Source organism: Protopterus annectens, chromosome 1.part0 (assembly GCF_019279795.1).
Source record: "Protopterus annectens isolate FY-2018-M chromosome 1.part0, PAN1.0, whole genome shotgun sequence".
NCBI classification, from domain to species: Eukaryota; Metazoa; Chordata; order Ceratodontiformes; family Protopteridae; genus Protopterus; species Protopterus annectens.
In genome coordinates this window covers 1926966175-1926988674 of record NC_056725.1, presented here as the reverse complement: position 1 = coordinate 1926988674, position 22500 = coordinate 1926966175, and the positions used below count along the sequence as shown (strand labels likewise).

The 22500-nt window shown below is 37.3% G+C and overlaps 1 protein-coding gene and 1 non-coding gene across 2 annotated transcripts in view; one reads left to right on the top strand and one right to left on the bottom strand.

Moving 5' to 3' along the window:
- TTC23L (tetratricopeptide repeat domain 23 like) overlaps positions 1-22500 on the top strand; it is an 893819-nt gene that overhangs the window by 169437 nt on the left and 701882 nt on the right. The window contains exon 3 of the mRNA XM_044070199.1: positions 17087-17303. Coding sequence (XP_043926134.1) covers positions 17087-17303 — 217 coding nt within the window. The remainder of the gene's footprint in view (positions 1-17086; positions 17304-22500) is intronic.
- TRNAR-CCU lies at positions 13028-13100 on the bottom strand. The gene has a single exon. It is a non-coding gene; the product is annotated as a tRNA-Arg (tRNA).

Here is a 22500-nt window from a genome sequence, read left to right as displayed (position 1 = left end):
TCATTAAGGATGGGGTGTATTTGAAAACAAGTCCTTAATTTATGCCTAAAGTTGTTTCAGGGTTTACTCTGAGTCAAGCTCTTCATCTCTCTATCTGCTTCTCAGATCCAAAAACTAAGGGAGAAAGGATTTTGCACACTCTTGATGTCCACAGGCAACTCAAATGCTATTGAACTACTGTTTTTTTTCCCATGAAGGTACGAGAAAGGGAACAATCTATGTTGAAACAGACAAGTCACAAATAGTTGTCTAATCCTTTTTTTGTTACTGTCTCCCTACAAGCCATTTCCAGGCAAGATCATTGCCCGTTCATCCAGGGATTTGGTATCTTTGGTATCTTTGGTAGTTTTTGGAAAGAAGTATACTCTAGAAGTATTGTAGAGGCATCAGCTTGGTCATATGTGTATACTTTTACAAAGCATTACAAATTAGACTCCATTTCCAGATTCAGAGTATGTTTTGCTAGGACTTCTTCAGGGGCTCCTGTATTCTTCCTACTACCCTCCTTTCTAAACTCTGGTAATTTACCCATACAGCTTAGGTTACTGCAATAGTGATCTAATGATGAAGTTGAGTAAATTTTCTTACCATAACAGTAGAAGTTTGAATAGACCACTGTTGTATTAGGGATACCCTCTCTCTATTCTCTTTTTTGTGTCATGTTTTTGCCGGGGTGTGGATATTTTTATTTAATTTTTTTCCAAGCATATACTTATAAGTCAGGCTCTAGCCTCCCTTACATTGAGGCAAGAAATCTATGAAGGTTTGGCACTCTAACTACTGAGTTTATATGGCTGTCATCAAGTCCTTCAGTGGTTAGGGCATGTGGAAGGTATCCAAAGCTTTGAATGCTGGTCGGTCTTCATTTCCTTGGCAGCTTAGGCTACTGCAATAGTGATCTATTCTAACATCTGCTGTTAAGGTAAGTTAACTTACACAACTGTAGATTTTTTTCTCTATAACCTGGTCATCGATACTTCTTGCACTTTTATCACAATTTAAAAGAAACCTTAATTTAGTATGTTTCTCTCTTCTAACTTCCTGAATAATATCAGAAACAAAATTTTGCTGAAAACATATTTCCTCAAATAATTTGTTCAAGTTTTTAAGTTCTTTATTCATTGACTCATCATTGCTAATTAATTTGCCCAACATAGTTGCCTGACCTTTTATCACATTTGTGTTGACATGTAATGGATGCGCACTTGATGCATGGGTGTAATTGTTGGCAAATGTAGGTTTTCTATATAAAGTAGAATAAAAAGTCCTGTTGATCTTGTCAGAATTCACTAGAATATCTAAAAAACATAATACCTTAATTACTAGTGTGAAGGGGTATTTTTAAAAATCATTAATAACATGGGCATCACAGCCTATCACAAAAAAACAAGTCCTCCACAAATTTGCAATATAAAAGGGACATTATTAAAATATTTAGATTTGAGTATCAGTTATTTTTCACTCATTTAACACTATATTTGCATAGACTGGGGCTGCTGCCATCCCCTTAACCACTCCACATGTTTGAAAATATTGTCTATCAAATAAGAAAAAAAAGTCATTCTCTAATACCAGTTCCATTAAATTGCAAGTTGTATTGGTCTCTTCAGTACTGAAAACAGTAACATCAAATAGAAAAAGACCTCATCATATTCGCTCCTTCTATATGAAGAATTAGGCTATATAAATATATTACATCTTCACTTAATAAAAACTATTTTTTTTTCTTATATATTCACCATGCCAATGTTTTAAGTCTTGCTAAAAATGCTGAGAATCTTTAAAGGTTCATAGGTAAGTACTAGGCTAGCTGCCTCGAGGGCCATTTTAAGCCTAGCCAGTTTCCCTTTTTGTGCTCGAAATAACCTGTTCCATTTGCTTATAGATTGTCCTTACCCATCCCCTGGCTGAAAATTATATATTACCCCTAATGAGAATAACTGGGATCATACCACAGATAATTTGAGGGGACCCATGCATGGGATCAAGTATTAAGAAGCTGCATCTGTCTATTAGTAGTACAGAGGGCAGTCCTGAAGTCAAATTTCTGTTTCCCATCCTTAGATCTTAGATACATTTGAATATGGACAGAAATTAACTTTGTTTTATATGGATGGGGAGTCTGTTCCACAGCAATGGTATCCTCTGCGAGATGTAGCTGTCCCTCCAAACCATTCTGTTGATGTTGGAGAAGAGGTTTAGATTCCTAGTCTAAGTATTTCTGATACCACTGGACTTGTTGATGTGCAGTAAATCCATCAAGAATGGGTTGGAGCATGCCTTGTATGCCAAACACAGGTCACCTCTTAGCAGTCTGTAGGATACCAAATATAGTGTCAGAGCTTTGAGTCAGTCCATGTAGGACATGTTGTTTAAGCCTTGTATCCTTTTAGTAAGGTATCTCTGTGGGCATTCCAGTTATTGCATGTGTCTGGACAGATACATGCCAAAGGAGGCATTATATTCAGTAAGTGGCCTAATAGGGCTGAGTAAAACAGGGTAATGATATCCCTAGATCTAGACAAAATCTCTTTGTTTACAAGCTGAACAATACAGAAGGACTCTGTTGCAACAACAAACACATGCTAGTCAAAAGTTTGGTCACTGTCTGCATATGTTCCCAAATACTGAGCAACTGGGTCAACTTTTAAGGGCATATTGTTAATGTAATAGTTCCCTGTGATTTATGACTTCCCAAAGGATGCAGTAATGCAGTTTTTGGCATTTAGTTTCAGTACATGATTTTGGAACCAGGTATTTAAGACAAACCTTCCTGCAGGATGGCTAAATCCAAGTCCTTCAATGATATCAACTCTCACTCGCCCACAAACTAGTAAACCATCCACTAAATGTCCCATCCCTCCAGAATCTACTCCAACCCTACTGCACCACCAGACCACTAAGATCCAGCAACAAAAATCACTTGCAGATCACTAAAGCCAGTAACTCTGCTGGTGAAGCACTATTCTCTTGCACCATAGCCAAATTATGGAACTCCCTCCCACCCACAGTTACCTCAGTACCATCATGCACCCACTTCAAAACTTTACTAAAAGCGCACCTAAAAACATGCTGGCTATGTCCTTGCAACTCCCACTCTAATATCACCCACCCCATCCAACCACTACCTTTCTTTCCACCCCACTAACTACCTTGATTATAGCAAGTTCAGATGCTCATAAGCCTAGTACTTATTATACAGCAGGAACTTCTTCTTGTAACATTTGTTAATGTCTGTTATGTACTTCGCAGATAAAGATTCTCATTGTCTACTGATGTACTATGTCCTTCATCTGTAACTATGTTTGTAATTAATTGCTATGTTAATCAAATTGTTAATCGCTATGTAATCCAATGTAACTACGGTCTGTTTATTTTAACTGTGGAGCTTTTCTCCCTGGTCCTTCGCTGAAAATGGACCTACGTCCAGTCGGACACTCCCAGTCAACAAATGTAAATAAAAATAAAATAAATAAATAAAATTTTGGGGATTCAATGGCTACTCCTAGCTTGTAGTCATCATCAAACCTAGTCACCCAGAGCCCTTTGGTATTGGCTTTTACTTCAGAAAAGTAGATGCCAAACATGAGAGATCCCAGCACAGAAGCCTGGGGACTTCGCTGGTTAATATAAAAAAGTACTTTACTCTATCTAGTTTAAAAGACTAGCTAAATCAATTGAAATATGTTCTGTCTTATAGCCTTTTGCTGAAACTGTAAGATGCAAAAGAGGATTAATACTATCTTTATGTCATTTAAGGATATCCAAAAATACCCTAATTTTAGGATCTGTGACTGTAAAAACAATACCACTCCAAAACAATATAACCATTCTGCAAAAATGTGATTAATCACTATTTAATTTTTTATATGCAAACATTCTTGTTGCAAAATGGTTTATAAAGCTTATCATCATTCAACAATTCTTTAAAGGAGAGTACCGTACCCACAGACTCAAAAAACATGTTTAAAACATAATGACATGATGTTTCCTACACTTTAACAGCACTCTGGGATTATTTACAGGATTATAAATATTTTTATATGCAATTCCAGACTCTAACCACCTGGAGGCTGGCATATTTACGTGGTTTGGATAAATCAGGTTGTCATCCAGTATCCCAGAAATCATTGTTTGGCTCAAAAATGTTACATCATGCAGGCCTCCGTTTGCCTAAAGTTCCTGTCATTTCATGGATGTTGCATGCGTATAAAGTACTGAGTAAAATAGAACAGTGTAAGTGACATTCCCTGCTGCTGGATGACTACTTCAAACAGAAACAGTGCAAATGCCACAGAACACACTCAAAGTGCTGTTTACTGCTGCCTTTTTTCTAATTTAGTTTAAATAGCACTAATTTGTGAGACAATGAATTCCAGTCCATTTACTTCTCCCCTCCCCCATAACACTTAGCTTTCCTAGCTGTCAAAGTCCTGGGGGTAATTTGACCTGGTAATTCCATTGATTGGCAGATCTCAGCAGGGTGCTTGACTCATGTAATTTAATCTTTGCTCTAGCATTTCCTTTGTTAGAGGGGACATTTTTTTCTGCACTATAGCCATGGCCTTACTTGACTGCAATCACATCCAGTAAGGTCTTGCACCAAGGAGCTAAAGAATAAAACATTTATACTATTAACCAGTTTAGATCTTTATTAATTTAAGTGTTAAGGTATCACTTCATGCTTCCACCTTGTTAAAAATTGAGATTTACATGTGCAAAGTGTGTTGGTATGCAGTGTTTGCCTTCATATGTTTTTACTCCACTGGTTGGTTTGCAAAAAAAAACTTTTGCAGTGTCCCTGGATTTGTCTTTGTACATACAAACCACATTGCTATATTTTCCCCTTCCTTTTTTCTCGTGTCCAGAAGTCACTTATAACAAAGTATATTTTTTACTGATTTTTTTTTTAAATAAAGGACATCAAGGTTAACTTACCTTGAATCAGATAATGGATGCCACTGCAAAGAATCACTGTTGAAATATTTATGCATGGACAAAATCCCTTACTAAATCTATTTGCCAGCCTCCAGTTCAATTGGTGCTATGGCTTTAATATACTGGTGTGTTTGCTCATTCTTTCCAAATATCTCCACCATTACATACCAGTTTTGCAGTGTAGTAGCCACCCGACATGCCCATACACCTTTAGCCATCAATATGCAGCTACTCCTGTTCATGTGAGTATGTGAATTCAATTTCAGACTTAAGGTGTGGAAGCTGCACTGAATAATTTTAGGTGCTTGTTCAGGTTTCACATGGTGCTTGCTTAGAGCTACTCTCATGTTAAGCCACTATGAATATGTTGCACTGCCACCTCTGATACCAGGGTAATGTTTTAATCTTTCTATTCCCGCAATGCACACTAGCAGTATCTGGTGTAAATACAACAGAGAAGTATGCAAGCGATACACCACTTAAGCATCATTTGCCGTGCAGAATGTACAAATATGAATTCCAAATTTCTGTGTTTCCAAACATTGGTGTTACTACACTACTACTGAATAAAATGAACAGCACTCAGACTGGGGAAGGACAAGGGAGCCATGACATCACAGAATGGGTGGGTCTTATTATTTTAGTTAGAATCAGATGACGGCTGTGGCGATGTCACTTTGGGGGAGGGAACTGATTAAAAAAAAGTACCTGCACTGCCTGGCCTTGATGATGTCAGTAATTGGGCGACTCCAGCAAGCTTTATTCAAACGTGAGAGAATCATCTTGTAAGTGAAACCATCACAGTATGAGAAGGTAGGCTTCTGTTACAGAAGTAAGGGGAATTATAAAAATTGTAAATGCTTTATTGTTGTTGCTTTACAGAGGACAGTGTAAATAGGGAGGAAAAGGGCCGTGAAGTTGAGGAATACATTAGAGAAACCTGTTGTACTCCTTTAACATTTTCTTTATATATACAATTAAACATAATGACCATAGAGCTACTTTCATCATCCTTCATAAGCATGACAGTGTCCCATTTGGTATGTACCTCACAAGACATCTGCAACAGCTGGAAAGGCCACAGAAGTACCTCACTAAAAGAATCACAGGCCAAAAGCAGATGCCCTGTCCTGACCATCTAAAATAACTCCAGCTATACTCTGTGGCATATCGTCTACTCAGAGGCGATCTCTGCTTAACATACAAGGCCATGTCAAACCCTGAGCTGTTGGACATGATCCACTTAAAGAAATCCCAATCCCTCAGAGCCACACGCTCCAGGGATCTAAGCCTTGTCATCACAATGAACAAAACATGCTGGAGGGATAGGTTCCTGACCCAGAGACTCCCCCATACTCTGGAATAGACTGCCCATACATGTCAAACAGAGCGCCTCCTTGGCCCTCTTCAAAAGGAACCTTGATGATTGAGTGGGAGATAGGAAATTCACCCTGGGGATCACGTCAGTTGCCCTGCTAGACAGGAGTCCAGGGAAGTAAATATTGTGGAAAAAAATACACAGGGAATTGTTATGGCTAGGCTTGTGTAGGCCCTAGGGCTGATAGCCTAGTACCAACCTATGAACCTATGAGGTTGTTGTTAAACCTCAGGAATAAAAGGCCCACTTTTCATTGCGTCTTTAATTAAATTATTTATTACATGGTGGGTTCTTCATCATATTTCATAGGTCAACTTCACATAAAACTTTAAATGCTAGAAACAGTGTAGGGTTGAATGTGGTAGGTTAAAAAAACTAGCCATATCTGCTTTAGTTGATTCTAAAAAATAAGCCAAGTTTAACTTCCTTACAAATACTTTTAAGTCAGTCAATGTCTCAGCCAAATGTACTCTGTGAGATAATACAAAATAAAAGCCTTTTGAAAACAAATTATGTCTCACTCAAATGGACAGAGTTCAAATGTATTGCCTTCAGTTTTGACTATGAATCTGTCCCATTAATTTGTTCCTACTGTTCATGTATTCTTTTTCTCATTCCAGTTCTTTTTCTGAAAAAGAAAAAAAAAAGAAGTTTTAAGTGTTAATGTTTGTTATCCATTTCTTACTTTTTCATACTGTGCTTCACAATTCACTGAACAGTGCCTGCTTCTGCAACTGTTTCTTCACTGAAAATCCCGTTAAGATAGTGTATGGTGGAAACCCACAGTTGAATTTATTTGAAGGCCTTTATATACTTTCTTGGAAATATAATTGGATCTGTTCAGTGAAGGAACTTCTTGTTTATATGAAGAATTATTACCATTGGTTCTAACATTAGAAAGGAAAAACTCAATGTGAAGTTGTTAAATCTCGCCGTTTATTCTCACTGATGGGTTCGGAGCCGATCCTCGGCTCTGACACGGCCGATAGCAAAGCTTCAGGTTTGCCAGTAGCTCGAGACCAAGCCCCTTATCCCACAATGCAGTACTGGAATTACCTCAGATCTAGTTTGCCGCAGCAAGAGAGATCTCGGTGATCCAGTTAGCTTGGACCATTTTGACAAATCGCAAGTTAAAAAAACTCTAACTCATTATTGTTGGTGGAATAAATATGGTGCCTTATGTGCAGTACAAAAGGTGGTCTGTGTAGCCAGTTGTACCTCCTGTCGTTATTTTATGCAGGCAGAACTACATATGCATGCATTTAAAAGATAAAATAGTTTTTCAATCTTACTCACAAACACTGGCTAATCTACAATGTATGTACTGTACCTGTGTACTATGTATGTATTCTACCTACATTCCAAAGTTCAGCTGTACACCACAAATCTATTACTTACCTTTATTTTTAAAATTAATATCTTTTTTGATTGTTCTCTCCACTGTAACTGTTTCTGCCGCATGCCACTGTAAAAACATGTCTCTTGTAATTTGTGTGTATACTGATTATGTCTAAATAACTAAATGTGTCTGTAATTTTTCTTTGTGGAGCTTTTCTCCCCAGGCCTCTGCTGAAAAAGGGCCTTTTCGGCTCAGTCAGACACCCCCGGTTAACAAATGTAAAATAAAAACAAATAAATAAATAAATAAAATAAATAAAAAAAAAAAACATTTAATGCTCTGCATAAGCACACTACTATGTGTGAAAGTTTTAAAAGGTTTTTGTTTTTGTCTTGGACCAAGTGCAGGTAACAGAGACTGAGGGGGGTATTGGAGTTACTTTCACATGGATAAAAACAGGTATAAATGAATTCACTTCTTTCAAATCAGTGCTGAAAAATAGGCATCCGTTGGTATTTGAATTCACTTGTTTTATGGCACTGTTGTGTATATTTTTGTAAATAGATTGTTGAATTTAAAAATTTTTAAATACTTTGTAGCTGTGTACATTTATTCTTGATGGTTTAAATGTTAAAAAAACAATTTATATGTAGTCATGTAATATATGGAAACTTATTTTAGTGGAGAATTGTGGGTGAGAATTTAGTCTAATAAAGCCCAAGAGAAGTGAGATGGATGAAAATGCTTATTCAGTAAAATTCTCAAGAATTTCTGGCTTGGAGTTGTTATAAATATCTCTCTCTCTTTGCATATATATGTTTCTTCAAATTTTCGCTGTACCAGATAATCGAATCCCATTTCACCGACACCACTTTATTGAATCTTCACTTCGTTGAATTCCCGGAGCAAAGGCAATTCACCCAGAGTAAACAACCTTTCGATCACCATGGTGAACCTTGCCCTTTCCCCATTGTAGTGCGATCTCAGAGTTGGTTTATTTAGTTATGCGAGAATGAAGCAGCCTGTGCGAGTACAGTAGCTGCAGGGTCCTAAAGAGCAAATACATAAACCAAAAAATGGACCAGCAAACAAGGCACTTAAAAATAATGGAAAATACTTTAATAAAAGTATTAGGTTCAATTAAACAGTCCGGTTTCAGCAATTACTTTACAGAGCCTTCATCAGTGTTTGAATGTATACAGAAAAAGAACCTATATATAAGAAATTCCTTGAATCATGTGATTCATTACAAATGTTCATTGAGGCCAGGCTTAAAGAGCCCACCAAGTTTAATAATCCATTTTTTCTCCATTGTATTCAATAACTCATGCCAACCTAATTTATTATTTCTAGATCTCAAAATTTTTTCAATAATGATGAAACTGAAACATGCATTATGATGATTTAAAGAATGTTTATATAGAGCATTTGTTTCCCTCTTGTTCCTAATGTCACTGAGATGCTCAGATACGCATAGTTTCAATGGTCTAGAGGTTTGACCAACATAAAATGCAGAACAAGTGCACTTAGCCAAGTAAATGACCCGGTCAGAGGAGCAATTAGCAAAGAATTTAATATTAAATACCTCAGGGGTATTGTGACTGGTAAAACTTTTAGTTTTAAGTAAATTGGTACAGTATGTGCAATGCCCACAAGGAAAACATCCAAATAAAGGTTCACCTGATAATGTAGTCTGTATGGTGTGAGTGGTTTTGGCATCGCAGTGTTTAAAATGATTAAAGAAAGCAGATACATTTTTACCCTTACGAAAAGAAAATGAACATCTGTCACCAAGGATTTCCTGAAGTCTGGGTTCACATGTTAATATATTCCAATTTTGTTGGACCATATTAATCAATTTATTGGTGTTACGTCCATAAGTGGTGATGAATCTGGGAGGTTCAGAGTTGGATTTATGACTGGTCTTATATTGTCATAACTCTTCACATTTCATGCTTTCAACAATGTGTTTGGTATGTACAAGATGACCCAATTTATATCCACGATCGTGAAATCTATGTACAGGATCATCCCTGAAACGTGTGTATGTGTCTTGATCAGAACAAATGTGTTTGATACGCATGAACTGAGATTTGGGAATGTTTTTGCAACTGTGTGGGGGATGGAAGCTGGAGGCATGGAGTAGTGAATTATTTTTGGGGAATTTTCGGTGAATTTCTGTAGACAGCATATGATCTGATGTGCGGCAAACCTAAACATCTAAAAAAATCATTTTATTTTTATCAAAGCTGACAGAAAATTCGATTCCCCATTTATTATCATTCAAATGTTATAAATTCTGAGAGATATTCACTATCTGACCTCCATACCAACCAGCAATCATCTAGATACCTATGCCAAATGTCCATCTCATCAATATAAATATTGTGAGATCTGTCATAAATGACCTGTTCTTCAAAACACGCCATGAACAAATCCGCTTATATGGGTGCAAAAGAAGCCCCCCATGGCTGTCCCCTTTGTTTGCAAATAACACTTTCCCTTATAGAAAAACACATTCTTAGTCAGTACATGTTCCGTCAAACACAACAAAAGAGTATTAAAACCTGGCCTATATAGTTCTGTCTTATTGAGCCAAAATTCCAAAGCTTACAACCTGGCCCAGTGTGGAATGTTGGTATATAATGATTTGACGTCTAAGGTGCATCGTAACCAATCTGGCTCAAGTTGTTTGTCTGAAATTATTTGAAGAAATTCAATAGTGTCCCAGATCCTAGCTTGGACACATTGTAAAAAAGGCTGTAAATGTTTAGTCAAAAACAAAGAAAGTGGCTCAGTTAATGAATTTTTGCCAGAAACAATGGGTCTGCCTGGGGCGTTGTGAAGATCTTTATGAATTTTAGGTAGAAAGTATATGTATTGTGGGCAGGGATTGGTAATGGTAAGTTGGAACTGTATATTTTTCGTAATGATCCCCTCTTCAACAGCTGATATCAGAAAAGAATCTATCTGTTTTTTTAAAAATAGGTGTGGGATCCATGGATAATTCAGAATAATAACGTGCATTAGATAACTGGCTGAATGCTTCATGATCATATTGTGAGATATCCTGAACAACAGTTGAACCTCCTTTATCAGCACCAATAATAACCAACTCATGATTGTTGGCTAGATTAGTGATATTCTCCATACATGTTTTAGACACATTATTTGATAAGGGCGGGATAGATCTTGAATGGAAATGAAGTTCTTTTAACATAGCTTGTTGAAACATGGAAACATGGTGATTCATAGGCGGCATGAAAGAAGATCTGTGGTATTTGAATTCATCAGAGATCTTTGATGGTTGTTGATCCTGAAAAAATAGTTTTAAATTAAGCATTCTACAAAATGAAATAATATCCTGAGCAAAACTTTCTTCTGAAACAAAAAAGCCAGGGATGAAAGATAATCCTTTATTCAAGGTCTCAATTTCAGAGGAGGAGAGAACATGTGATGAAATGTTGGTGATGTTAACATTATTCACTTTGTCACAAACATTTGCAATAGAGTTTCCATATTGTCTACAACCTCCTCCTATGTGTAAACCCTGCATGATTGTAGAGTTGCTTCTTTTTAATGCTGGTGATCCTGTGGCACCCCCTGAGTCAGTATCTGGACCAGAAGAGGAATAATCATCAGCTGAAGTATCATAGGTTCATAGGTTCATAGGTAGGTACTAGGCTATTGGTCCTAGGTCCCATACAAGCCTAGCCAAAAAATGTACCCTGGCTTTCGCCACCCAAGAAAATTATTTTCCTGTGCCCCTGTCGAGCAGAGCCACAGAAGTGATCCCTGGGGTGAATTTCCCATTTCCCATCCAATCATCAAGATTTTTCTTGAAGAGTGCTAATGAGGAGCTCTGTTTGACATAGATAGGTAGTCTGCTCCAGAGTATGGGAAGTCTCTGGGACAGGAATCTATCCCTCCAGCATGTTCTGTTTATTGTGGTGACAAGGTTAAGGTCCCTAGAGCATGTAGCTCGGAGGGATTGGGATTTCTTTAAGTGGAGCATGTCCAACAGTTCTGGGTTTGACATAGCTTTGTATGTTAGGCAGAGATCGCCCCTGAGTAGGCGATATGCGATGGAGTAAAGCTGTAGCTTTTTGAGACGGTCTGTATAGGGCATCTGTTTGAGGCCAGTAATCCTCTTTGTGAGGTATTTCGGTGGTCTTTCCAGTTGTTGTAGATGTCTTGTGAGGTACATACCAAAAGGGGCGTTGTACTCTATAATGGGTCTAATGAGTGATGAGTAGAGGGGAACAATGACCTCTTTTTTTCTGGATGAGAATCCTTTTGTGATGAGATGAGCCATGTAGAAGGATTTCCTGACCACTGTGGTGATGTGATTATCAAAGGAGAGACTACTGTCCACCTGTGTCCCAAGGTCTCTTATCACATTTTCGGCATTAAGTAGACTACCAGCTATGTGGTAGTTCATGGGTAAAGAGTTTTTACCAAAGGGGATGACAATACACTTTTTGGCACTGAGCTTCAGGCCATGGCTTTGACATCTGTCTCAGTGAGGCCCTTTTGTAGTTTGTCCACATCGTTAGGAGTTTCGATTATGGCTCCTAGTTTGCAGTCATCTGCAAACTTTGTTAGCCAAAGACCTTCTGTGTCGGCCTGCACTTCAGAGAAGTAGATACCAAACAGGAGAGGACCCAGGACTGAACCCTGTGGTACTCCACTTGTCACTGGTCTGATGTCGGATTTGGAATCCGCTACTTTCACAGTGTGGGTTCTGTCCATGAGCCAGTTGGCAACCCATCTTGTGACATAGGGATTTATACCTAGTTTAGTGAGCTTATCTATAATTCCAGAGTGGGGGATGGTGTCGAAAGCCTTGGCGAGATCTAGATAAGCTGTGTGAACCATTTTACCCTCATCTATGGCTTTGGTGGCTGCTTCAAAGAAGTCAATCAGGTTTAGAAGACATGATCTGCCTTTTACAAATCCAAACTGAGTAGGGTCCAGAGTTTGGAGATTACCAATGTCTTTGTTTATGAGTTCCATGATGATACGTTCCATGGCCTTGCAGACCAGGCTTGTCAGGCTGAGGAAGTAGTTCCTGGGGTCCGTCGTGGCTCCCCCTTTGTGGAATGGGATAACTGTTGCGGTGCGCCATTCAGTGGGTACAAAGCCAGAGGTGAGGCTATGATTGAACATGGTACTTAGGTAGGGTACCAGTTCATTCTGTAGTTCGTGTAAAACACAGCCTGGGATATTGTCAGGTCCCATGGATGCTGTGTTCTTGGCTTTGGAGAGTGTGTTTTTTACCTGTGCAGCCGTGATTATAGGAACTTTGCATTCTTCCGGTATAGAGATGGGCCCGCTAGCGAAAAAAAGCTTCACTTGTATCAAGATTATATCACCCCAGATGGGATTCGAACCCACAATCCTTGGCTTAGGAGGCCAGTGCCTTATCCATTAGGCCACTGGGGCCTCAGTATTTGTGTTTGAAGATGTGCCTTTTTTAAGAATAGATTTTGTCCGTTTCCTTTTGGGGGTAGTCCGGTTATGGGCAATGAAACGGACATGTTTGGCTTTGTTTTCAAAATTAAAAGGGTCACCTTTAGTATAATCATCAAGATCCCTGTGAAACCTTTTCTTTTTCCTTTCTTTCAACTGGGATGTTAATGTAAGTAATTCCTTGCTCAAATTTTTGATACTGTCAGTGTAAATAGTCTGACCCTCAAATTCCTTAGCCTGTTCACTAAGCAAAGTAATAGATGAGATTTCTTGTTCTATGATTCTATTGTGGTAATTAGCCAATATTTCAACAAATTTAAGAGATATTTCTTGTTGAACCTCACTCCATTGTTTGAGCAAGAGTTCTTCGGGGGAATTCACCAAAGGTTGTGTACGTATCCTCAGCCCCCGTGGGGTTATTCCTTTAAGTAAGTAGGCATGGAAGAGCTTATAGTGCCATACATTGTTACGTAAAACTCTCATATGTTTATTTAAATTTGAAAAAATATTTTCACAACTGTCATTGGTTGCTGCAACACCAAAATTATCCATTCGTTCACCAGCTGGACCCAGTCCAAAAACTGAAAGGTCATCTCTATCGGCAGATAGACCTGTGAGCAACTGGTGTAGTTCCATGGTCACTCGTGAAAATAGTATTGACAAAAAATACCCAGAAATGGATTACTAACAAATCTAGGAAGAGATATTGGCCGGTACAAACCAGGATCAATAAGCAATATGATTAGGATAATTATAGAAAACTGCAGTCTATATAAGAGTGCCTCCAAAATAATTGGTGTTCATAAGATAAATCATTTGCCAGTCCTAGTTGAGCCAATAAGCCAAAAAGACAGGTGCTTCACTTGGTCCAAATATGACTTACTTCAAAATTGAAATGGAGGTATATGGTGCTTACAGTGACCAAATTAACAGAGGTGAGCCTAAAAAAATGGCCAGATAAAATCAAATGCCCAAACGGAACATCAATTCAAATATTGTGAACGAATATAAATTAAGTTACCCAAAGTTGAGTTCAAGATAATAGAATAAAATCATGGAAGAATAAATCCATCACAATAGACTGTGAAATCTAAATGTGAAAAATAGAAGGACATATATATTTAAAAAAATAATAATAACCCAGTTGTTAGATATAATACCATTAAAGGAGAGATTATGTCCTGTGGATAATAATATAGGAATCAAAAAATGGGTCAAATGAACAATAGCCACCTTGGTATCATAGATTTGGAAATATAGAAAGAAAGAATATGTATATGAAATAAATACCCTATTAACTGTGTCTAAACCTAACCGGTTTAAATTGTGCAAAATAGTGAAAAATCACTACTGGAATAATGGTGCCACCAGATTAGCTAGCTGTGTGGGAGTAGTGAAGCCCCAAAAAATCAAATATGGAGTAAAGTTGCATAACATAATGCTTAAACATCATCAAATATATTACAATTGGTTCAGACAACAATGTACAACACTATTTGTCGATAGCATATGTGATATTAATGATTCCAAAATAAAAAACAAATATCTTGCATATAACAGCAATATTTCCTTAAGGTGCACAATAATTGCATACCTAAGGGATGAAGCCCATGAAAATGCCTAGTAAAATTAATAAATAAGTAAATAAGTATGTCACTTATTGTTCAGAAGATGCATGGCATAATGCTTATACCTATAAAATGGTTGACAAAAGCATGTCAAATATGCTGCCTAAATACTCCCAAAGATTTTATATCATAATTTAGATAGTAAACATGATAGTACCAATGAACAAAAATAGTACAGCATGACTTTTAAATAATGAAGCTTACAATCCCAGCATCAATGGTCTTGTAAAAGAGGCCAGTAAAGTGACACAATAGTAACCTCAGTGCTGAATGTGATGCCTACAAAAAGCATCCAACATGAATTCCCTCATGAGCTTGAAAATTCCCCGAAAAATAATTCACTACTCCATGCCGCCAGCTTCCATCCCCCACACATTTGCAAAAACATTCCCAAATCTCAGTTCATGCATATCAAACGCATTTGTTCTGATCAAGACACATACACACGTTTCAGGGATGATCTGTGATCTTGTACATAGATTTCACGATCGTGGATATAAATTGGGTCATCTTGTACATACCAAACACATTGTTGACAGCATGAAACGTGAGGAGTTATTACAATACAAGACCAGTAATAAATCCAACTCCGAACCTCCCAGATTCATCACCACTTATGGACGTAACACCAATAAATTGATTAATATGGTCCAACAAAATTGGAATATATTAACATGTGAACCCAGACTTCAGGAAATCCTTGGTGACAGATGTTCATTTTCTTTTCGTAAGGGTAAAAATGTATCTGCTTTCTTTAATCATTTTAAACACTGCGATGCCAAAACCACTCACACCATACAGACAACATTATCAGGTGAACCTTTATTTGGATGTTTTCCTTGCGGGCATTGCACATACTGTACCAAGTTACTTAAAACTAAAAGTTTTACCAGTCACAATACCCCTGAGGTATTTAATATTAAATTCATTGCTAATTGCTCCTCTGACTGGGTCATTTACTTGGCTAAGTGCACTTGTTCTGCATTTTATGTTGGTCAAACCTCTAGACCATTGAAACTATGCTTATCTGAGCATCTCAGCGACATTAGGAACAAGAGGGAAATGAATGCTCTATATAAACATTCTTTAAATCATCATAATGCATGCTTCAGTTTCATCATTGTTGACAAAATTTTGAGATCTTGAAATAATAAATTAGGTTGGCATGAGTTATTGAATACAATGGAGAAAAAATGGATTATTAAACTTGGTGGGCTCTTTAAGCCTGGTCTCAATGAACATTTGTAATGAATCACATGATTCAAGGAATTTCTTATATATAGGTTCTTTTTCTGTATACATTCAAACACTGATGAAGGCTCTGTAAAGTAATTGCCGAAACCTGTCTGTTTAATTGAACCTAATACTTTTATTAAAGTATTTTCCATTATTTTTATGTGCCTTATTTAGTTATGCCCCCCACATCGGCAGGTGTGTGGGTGAAGCCCCCCACTTGGAGGGATAGTTGTTTTGCTGTTTGTTGTTTTGTCCTGGTGTTCAAGTGGTTGTTTACCCTGGGTGAATTGCCATTGTTCCAGATGTTCAAAGAAGTGAACATTCAGTCTTACCGGAGACAGGATAGCTAAGTATTTGAATAATAGCACTTGGCTGTAATGCAATTTAATTGTGCGAGAGCTCTATAGCTCAGGGTTTGACACTTTTTCTAAAGTGCAGTGATCTTGGATTTAATGAGATTAAGTTTGTGGATGCCAGGGATACCCCCCCCCCCCCCCCACACACACACACACACATTGAGGGAATGTATGAGGGGTTTGCCTCACCAAAGAAAAAGACACATACCAAAAAATTAATTGATTGTTTTGGTTTGTTTGTTGGCAAACTATTATGGTACCACCTAAGAGTTCATTGTAATTTAGTAGTGAACCACTTCAGCATAATGATTCTGCTGGTATTTGTCATGGTGGGAATTGTTTTTCATTCCATCTTCAGCTCTACTTATGGCTTAAACTAATGTGATCAAGACTGTTCTGGTTAATTGCTCACTCACTTTTCATGTCCCATATTGCATTTGATGTACCACATGTATGTCCTTGAGTAACTTGGGGGATTATTTTGTGTTCCTCTGCTCTGTCTAGTCCTCCTGGTTATCCATATTTTCCCTCATTCTTTCTCCTCATATGACAACATTTTTCTGTATTTTATAGCTATTAACGTTTGTCTTGGTCATTTTAGTTTTACTTTTTTTTTTTTAAATTTTGCACTAGAAGTTGTTCTCCCATTTCCAGAACATTTATTGCATCTCGTGCACTGGGTCAGATTGCATTTAAGCTAAGTGATTAAGTTATTTTGATTGCTTTGTTAATGTTACAGGGTAGATGAAATCAATAGTCAAAGTAGTACTTCAAGAGATGAAACATCAGAAAGTCTCAGTGCTCCAGAAGAAGGTGAAGAACAAAGTGAAGAAGAAACTGAAGAAGAAAATGTTCAAATGAGGAAAAATACATGTACAGAAGACATTACTGCAGTACCAGCAAAGAAATTACTACTGGCTCGGGCAATGGCAGATAAACTAATGCAAGAAAAACAGGTAATATGCATTTCAGTTATTGCCTATTTAACTGTTACATTATGCTTGTAACCCATTGTCAAGAACCTAAATGTTTTTCTCCCACTGGTTCCCTACATGGAGGGTAGTATAATCTTGATTTCTTGTTTTCTCAATGAGCTAACAGAGAACCTTCTAGCAACAGTTAACTACCATTTCATGATAGTTACCCACCATTTCATAATAGAGCTAAGAGGATTAAAAATAGGCATTTCCAAGTGGCATAGTCTCATGTATGGTGAAATGGGGAGTAACTTGAAAAACATCTGTCTTTAGTCAGTTTTTTTTTTTGGCTGAATTGACTGACTGGAACAACATGGTGAATGTTCCATATATAGTTATGGGTGGTACAGCAGCTGTTGACTACTTAAAGTAGTTTGGTTAGCTAGTTTCTGGCTTTTCACGTAAGGATACTGTATGTTTTGTAGGCTCATAGGTAAGTACTAGGATAGCTGGCTTTGCAGGCCATTTTAAGCCAAGCCAATTTAACTGTTGTTGCTTGAATTAATATATTCCATTTAGTGTTAGATTAGCCTTATCCATCCCGGGGGTTGATAATTTTATGTTAACCCTAATGAGAATAACTGACATCATACCACAGATAATTTGAGGGAACCCATTCATGTGCTATAGCATCTAAGAGCTGCTTCTGTCCATTAGAAGTACAGAGGGCAGTCTTGGGTAAAATTTCTGTTTTCCTTCCATAAGTCCAAGTTGTGCATGAATATGGACAGGAATGAGGTTTGTTTTATTAAGATGGGGAGTTTGCTCCAGTGTAGTGTTATCCCCTGCGAGATATACTTGCCCCTCTAAACCATTCTCTTGATTTTCCAGAAGAGATTTAGAACCCTAGACCAAGTATTTCTGATGCCATTTGACTTTGACATAAACACATATAAGTTACATATAAGTTATATATAGAAGATTATATAAATATATATATAAAAAACAACTATAGCTGTTAACATTTCAGGTGACGAGACTTCAAAAAAGGTTTCAGAGAAGAAATACCATTGAGTCCAGGTTATCTCTCAGCATTTAGCGAGAGAATCAAATAATATCAGCAATCGTGTTTTTTTAGAGAAGAACTCGAAAAGAGAATTCACTTTAAAAAAAACACTGCTCTTCAGAACACGCTCGAGAAGTGTTACGCAGCAGGGGAGAACACAGAGGCACCAGAGCCAGGAATGGACAGTACAACAAACGAAGAGAAGATGTACCTAAATACAGGTTTGCTTGTTATCATTTCTTCTTTGACTTTAAGCAAAGAACAAAGTGAGTTGTTGAGCAGGGGCCTGTCGTTTATCCCTGCTAAACGAGCAGATTAAGCAGAAATGCTAAAAGTTCTTAGACTTCTTGGTAGAAGCCTTTCTTTGAAAAATATTTATCCTGATAATAATGGACAAAGATAATCCTAGTAGTTGTACTTACAGGAAACCAAGTACCTTTGTCCCCATAATGCACCCAGGGATACAAACTTTCATTGATGTATGTGAGACTGGTTTTAGAAACTTACATGAACAAGGAACAAAAAAGAGTTTCTGTACCTTATCTGTTTGTGAAAATAGAGCTTTACAAGAATTAAAAAGTATGCGCTCTATCGAAGTTAAGCAGGCTGACAAAGGTGGAGGGATAGTTATACTTGATAAAGAACTATATTTGCAACAGATGAGACTTTTGTTGTAGGATACACGTACTTATCAATGTATTACTAAAACAATTGTGAATGGTGTTATGGAAAAGGTATCATTTCTGATTTTCGATCTTTTAATGACTAATTTGATTGATGAGCAACTTTTTTAAGTTTTTCAGCATTGATCATTCAGTTATACCTAGAATATATGGCCTACCTAAGATTCACAAAAATATTGAAACACCTCCCATGAAGCCAATTGTGTCAGGAGCGGGTTGGTGTACAGAACCCCTTTCTAGATATGTGGAAGACAGTTTACACTGTCAGTTAGAAGGTTGTTACACTATACTATGAGATACTAAAAGATTTCTAGAAAGATTGCATGATAGAGTTACCACTATAGAAGAAGATTATAGTTTTGTTACTATGGATATAGAGTCATTATTCACATGCATACCTAATGACTGGGGAATAGAGAAAGTTAGGGAATTCCTTACGCTAAATAGATGTTATGAAAATGAGCAGATACAACTCATTTGAAATCTCCTTGAAATCATATTAGAGAATAACATCTTTGTGTTTGAGAATGAGTTCTATCTTCAGAAGGTTGGCATGGCTATGAGCACTGCTTGTGCTAATAGCTACGCCAGCCTAGCTTTAGTGAGTTGGGAACAACAGACATTTCTTTCAAAGATTAACCCATTCCTACATAATATTCTATGGTACGTTCGTTTTGTAGATGATGTCTTTATGTTATGGAAAGGGAACGTGAATGAACTCACTGATTTTGTGAACTACTTACATACCCAAACCCAGTTTTTAAGGTTTACGTACCAGCACTCTAACAGTGACATTGATTTCTTGGATGTGAAAGTTAAGAAATCTGATTTGAATGAGGTTAGTAGTAGCATCTACAGAAAACCCACCCAAAGGAATGTTTTACTACACAAAACTAGCATGCACCCTAGACACATTCCAAGAAATGTACGTAAAGGCCAGGTCTACAGGGTGCTGTGGCTACACAATAGGGATGATGAAGCAGAAGTAGCCCTAGACAATTTGAAATGTGACTTCCTAGAGAGAGGTTATTCTGAACAGGAGATTAACTCCACCATAGAACAAGCTTGGAAACAAAGAGGAAACGGATGTAAACCTTATCTAACAAATGGGACACAGAAGGACCACGGTGATAGTCGTGCTCTAGATAATAAAGGATTTAGGGTTGTATTCCAATGCTCAAGTGATGTTAATGAATACACTAGAATTATTAAGAGAAATTGGCATATTCTATATGAAGTACCAGAGCTTTTAGACAAAATTGGAAACATTCCGTCATTCTCCTTTAGAAATAATAAGTCCTTGAAGCAACATCTATGTAATAAAATGGACTTACATAGATCTACTCAATCAGTACGCATAGGCACTTTCCTTCCATGTAGACGGTGTTCTGCATGTAAATATTTGTATAGTAATAGGACATTTACGCATCCCATACGTAGATTTACTATCACAAGTTATAATTATGTTGACTGCAGAACTGAGAATATTGTTTATTTCTCCTTTTGCCAGAAATTTCACGTGTACTGTGTGGGAAAGACTAACAGAATGTTCAAGGATAGGATCCTTGAGCATATTCGAGATATAAATAGTGGTAAGGAAACCAATGCTTTAGCTAACCATGTTAAACAGAACGACTCTACACACACTTTTAGGTTTTTTGCCATTCAGGTTGTTCATCCAAGTATAAGAGGTGGTGATATAGAAAATTTAACGGAGAGTATTGAGCAGAAATGGATTCTCTCGCTAAATGCTGAGAGATACCCTGGACTCAATGGTATTTCTTCTCTGAAAAATTTTTTGAAGTCTCGTCATCTGAAATGTTAACAGCTATAGTTGTTTTTTTTATATACATATATATATATATATATATATATATATATATATATATATATATATATATATAATCTTCTATATATAACTTATATGTGTTTATGTGCATATATACTCTTTTTATATATACCTGCATTTTCATGAATAGCACAGTGGGCATTTTTATTAGTACTTTTAACAACTGATGTTAAAGTTATTTATTTTATACATATGTATTCTGTACACGTTTTATTTGGTTTTTATTAGAGTTTGTGATGAGTTTGAACAAACATGTGATCTTAATTGTCAGCTGACTATTAGCTACACTATAAATGTTGGTTTTATCTTTATTCATGTGTCTGATGAAGCGACGAGTTCTGTCGTGAAAGCGCTCACCTTTGTTGTATTTTTTACTTCTACAACAAATACTTGGTGTGTCAGCTTGGTGCAGTTTTTCATTTGTTTAGCTCTTCTGGTATCTGCACCTGCTTGCTTTAAGCCGTTTGTGTTTTTCAGTAGGATACTGAGTATAGTTGACAGGGCTCTGAGTCGGTCCATGTCAGACATGTTGTTTAAGCTTTGTATACTTATAGTAAGGTATCTCTGTGGGTGTTCCAGTTGTTGCATATGTCTGGAACAGATACATGCCAAAGGGGGATTATATTCAGTGACTGGTATAATGGGGGAAATGGCATCCCTAGATGTAGACACAGTCTCTTTGTTTATAAGCTGTGCAGTGTAAAAGGACTTTCTTTACAGCAATAGATATATGTTGGTCAAAAGTTTGGTCACTGTCCACATAAGTTCCCAAATTCCAAACAACTGGGTCAACTCTTAGGGGCATATTGTCAGTGTGGTAGTTCCCCTGGGGTAGATGACTTCCCAATAAACATGCATTTTGGCATTTAGTTCTAGACCATGATTTTGACATCAGTTATATATCTGAGACAAACCTTCCTGATGGATGGCTAACTCCATTATAGGATTCATTGACTGCTCCTAGCTTGCACTCATCTGTAAACTTAGTCAGCCAGAGCCTTTGGCATTAGTTTTTACTTCAGAAAAGTAGATGCCAAACAAGAAAGATTGCAGCACAGAACCCTGGGGAAATTCACTGGTGACTTTTCTCTTTGTGGAGGTAACTTCCCCTGTTTTGATTATCTGCGTCCTGTCTGTGAGCTAGTTTGCCAATCCAGCAGGTGGCATAGTGGTTTATTCCCAGTTTATTTAGCTTTTCTACTATGCATAAGTGGGGAATTGTGTCAAAAGCTTTGGCCAGGTTGAGGTATGTGGTGTGTACTGATTTGCCTTCATCCATTGCTTTGGTGACCTTTTAAAAAAATCCACCAGGTTGAGTAAGCATGATCTTCCTTAGATGAATCCAGACTGAGATGGGTTCATTATTTGGAGATTCCGTAAGTCCTGACTGATTAATTCCATGATAAGTCTTGCCATGGCTCTGCATATCAGGCTGGTCAAACTTATAGGTCTGTAATTACCTGTGTTTGTGGAAAGTCCTGCCCTATGTAGGAGAATGACAACAGCCGTTCTCCATTAGCTTGGTGCGAAACCTGTATGGAGGCTAAGACTGAACTGTATTGTTAGAGGTATGGCTACTATTGCTTTCTTCTACTTCAGAGAACTTTTAACAGGCATTTAAACTAGTTTACTGTTCAC